Below are 2,652 nucleotides of genomic sequence, written 5' to 3'. Positions count from 1 at the left end.
TAAAAAAAAAAAAGAAGAAAATCTGGAAAAAAAAGAAAATGATTTTCAAAAGAACTTTAGGGGAGAGAGGATATTTTTCATGGAGTTAAAACTTGAGGCTTATGTTTATTGGCTCTCATAAGAAGGAGTTTTGTGAAAGAAGAGATTTTCTTTTGTGGTTAGATGGAATTTCAGGTAGACATTTTAGATCTTTGGAGCTGGGGCAGTTTTATTCATCTTTGTACCCCCAGGTCCAAGTATACCACCTAACCCACACTAGGTGCTAAAAATTGTTATCTGAGCTGAACCTAGTACTCATTCTTGAGGGAATAATAAAAACAAGTTTATCTTGGATAAAAAGAGTAAGTTTTTGATGTTCTCTTTTAGTCACTCTCCAAAATGTTCCCTTTCAGAAAATGTTTTCATGCACAGTATATTGAAACCACAAGTACTGGCTTTGTATTTCAAAGTTGGAAAAAATGAGATTGATATCCCACACAGTTGTAAAATGCCAAAAATAAGTAGAGCTGAAATGAGTTAAAGCCCAGTGCTCAGAAAAGCCATGTAAAAGCTTCAGAATAATTGAAAGGGGCCAAATAAGTATTTAAAACCACCTCTCCTGGGACTACTAAGATTTCTGAATTTCAAATTGGCATTTTATGTTTGACAAGGTGACATTGTATAAGGAATGTATTGTAAAACACTGCTGTACGATAGGAAAATGATTGAATGTAAATATTTCAAGATGTAGACCACTGTTCAAATGTTATCATAAATCTTTGCCATTGTTTTAGGGGATAACTCTTCCTGCATGTATGAGCTGACTTGATAGAACTAGTTCTTAGAAGGGAAATTATCAGTGACTTTCTGCCTCTGTCACCACAAGTCTGATTTGACAAAAAGTATCCTGTTAGATCTTGCCATTATTATCATATGCTTATTATTACTTAAAAGAGGAAATCTTTTTTTTTTTTTTAAGATATTACATCTGGCGTTCCTTTTGCTCTGCTTAGTGAATAATTTGAAATGTTTTCTGTGTGGAATCATAATGGGCTGGGGCAATTTATGCTCTTAAACTTTGACAAGGAAAGAAAAAAACTTGAGCTAAAAGATTTACTATTCCATTTTTACAGGTTTGGAAGGTTTACAGTTGCTGCTCTTCAGTCCAAAGTAGAACAGTATGAACGTGAAACCAATCGCCTCAAGAAGGCCCTGGAACGAAGTGATAAATATATAGAGGAACTAGAATCTCAAGTTGCACAGCTGAAAAATTCAGGTGATGAGAAAGAAGGTGTGAGTTCCATTTGCCAGAGAGCACTTTCTACAGAGAGCAAGGGGAACAAAGGTAGCGAGGAGGATGTGGCAGCAAAGAGCCAAGGTGATGGTGCCAGAAAGCAGCCTGGCTTGTGCAGCTTGAGTTCTTCTCACCTGGCAAAGCCTTCCAGCAGCAGACTCTCTGATACCAGTTCTACCAGGCAGGAAAGCACCAGCAAAACAGAACCGAATTGTTCTAACAAAGACCTTTATCAAAAACAGGTAGAAATATTGTTAGATGTGACTGATACAAGTATGGATACTTATTTGGAGAGGGAGTGGGGTAATAAAACAAGTGAACGTGGATCCTACAAGGATGAAGAACTCTATGATCTCCCAGCTCCTTGTACTCCTTTGTCCCTGAGTTGTCTTCAGCTCGGTACTCCAGAAAATAGAGAGAGCTCTGTGGTCAAAGCCGGAGCCTCCAGAACGCACTCAAACCATCTCAGAAAACTGGTGTTTGAGGATTTCTGTGATTCTCCTAATGTTTGTAATAAAGATTCTCCAGAGGATGCTATAAGTAGAAGTGAAAATGAAAAGAAATCAGACTGTTTTACTTCCCCAAAGACAGGGTTTTGGGATTGCTGTTCCACAAGCTATGCCCAAAGCTTGGGTTTTGAAAGCTCAGAGGGGAACACCATAGAAAATACTGTTGGGGAAATATCTTCAAAATCGAGTGAGAAATCAGGCTCATGTTTATCCAAGAGGTTGAATTCTATTCGCTCTTTTGAAATGAATAGGACAAGAACATCTAGTGAAGCATCAATGGACGCAGCTTACCTTGACAAAATCTCTGAGTTGGATTCAATGATGTCAGAGTCAGACAACAGCAAGAGCCCCTGTAATAACGGTTTTAAGTCACTGGATTTGGAAGGGTTATCAAAGTCATCACAGAGCAGTGAATTTCTTGATGAACCAGATAAATTGGAAGAAAGAACTAAGCCAAACCTTCCCAAAGGTACTCTAACTACTGATCAGTTAGAAAATGGAAATGAATGGAAATCCACTTCTTTTTTTCTTCTCCCTCCATCTGACCAAGAAATGAATGAAGATTTTGCACTCCATCCCAGTTCCAATCCAGGAACTAATGAAATCAAACCGCCAAGCTGTTTGTTTCAGACAGAGTTTTCCCAGGGTGTTTTGTTAAGCAGTTCACATCGGCTATTTGAAGATCAAAGGTTTGGGTCATCTTTGTTTAAGATGTCCTCAGAGATGCATGGTCTTCAAAACCACCTTCAGTCTCCTTGGTCTACTTCCTTTGTACCTGAAAAGAGGAATAAAAATATGAATCATTCTACGAAAAGAAAAATCCAGAGCAGCCTTTCCAATGCCAGCCCCTCAAAAGCAACTAAAAGTTGA

The 2,652-nt window shown here is 38.2% G+C and overlaps 1 protein-coding gene across 1 annotated transcript in view; it reads left to right on the top strand.

The window, feature by feature from the left end:
• The window catches only part of OBI1 (ORC ubiquitin ligase 1), a 64,137-nt gene extending 61,485 nt beyond the window's left edge, over nt 1–2,652 (top strand). Inside the window, exon 6 of the mRNA XM_007941514.2 lies at nt 1,113–2,652. Within this exon, the coding sequence (XP_007939705.1) occupies nt 1,113–2,652 (1,540 nt within the window). The remainder of the gene's footprint in view (nt 1–1,112) is intronic.

Source organism: Orycteropus afer, unplaced genomic scaffold (assembly GCF_000298275.1).
Source record: "Orycteropus afer afer isolate SDZICR_OR568_19922 unplaced genomic scaffold, OryAfe1.0 scaffold00081, whole genome shotgun sequence".
NCBI classification, from domain to species: Eukaryota; Metazoa; Chordata; class Mammalia; order Tubulidentata; family Orycteropodidae; genus Orycteropus; species Orycteropus afer.
The sequence above is the reverse complement of the archived record's forward strand: the minus strand, read 5'-3'. Positions and strand labels throughout refer to the sequence as shown.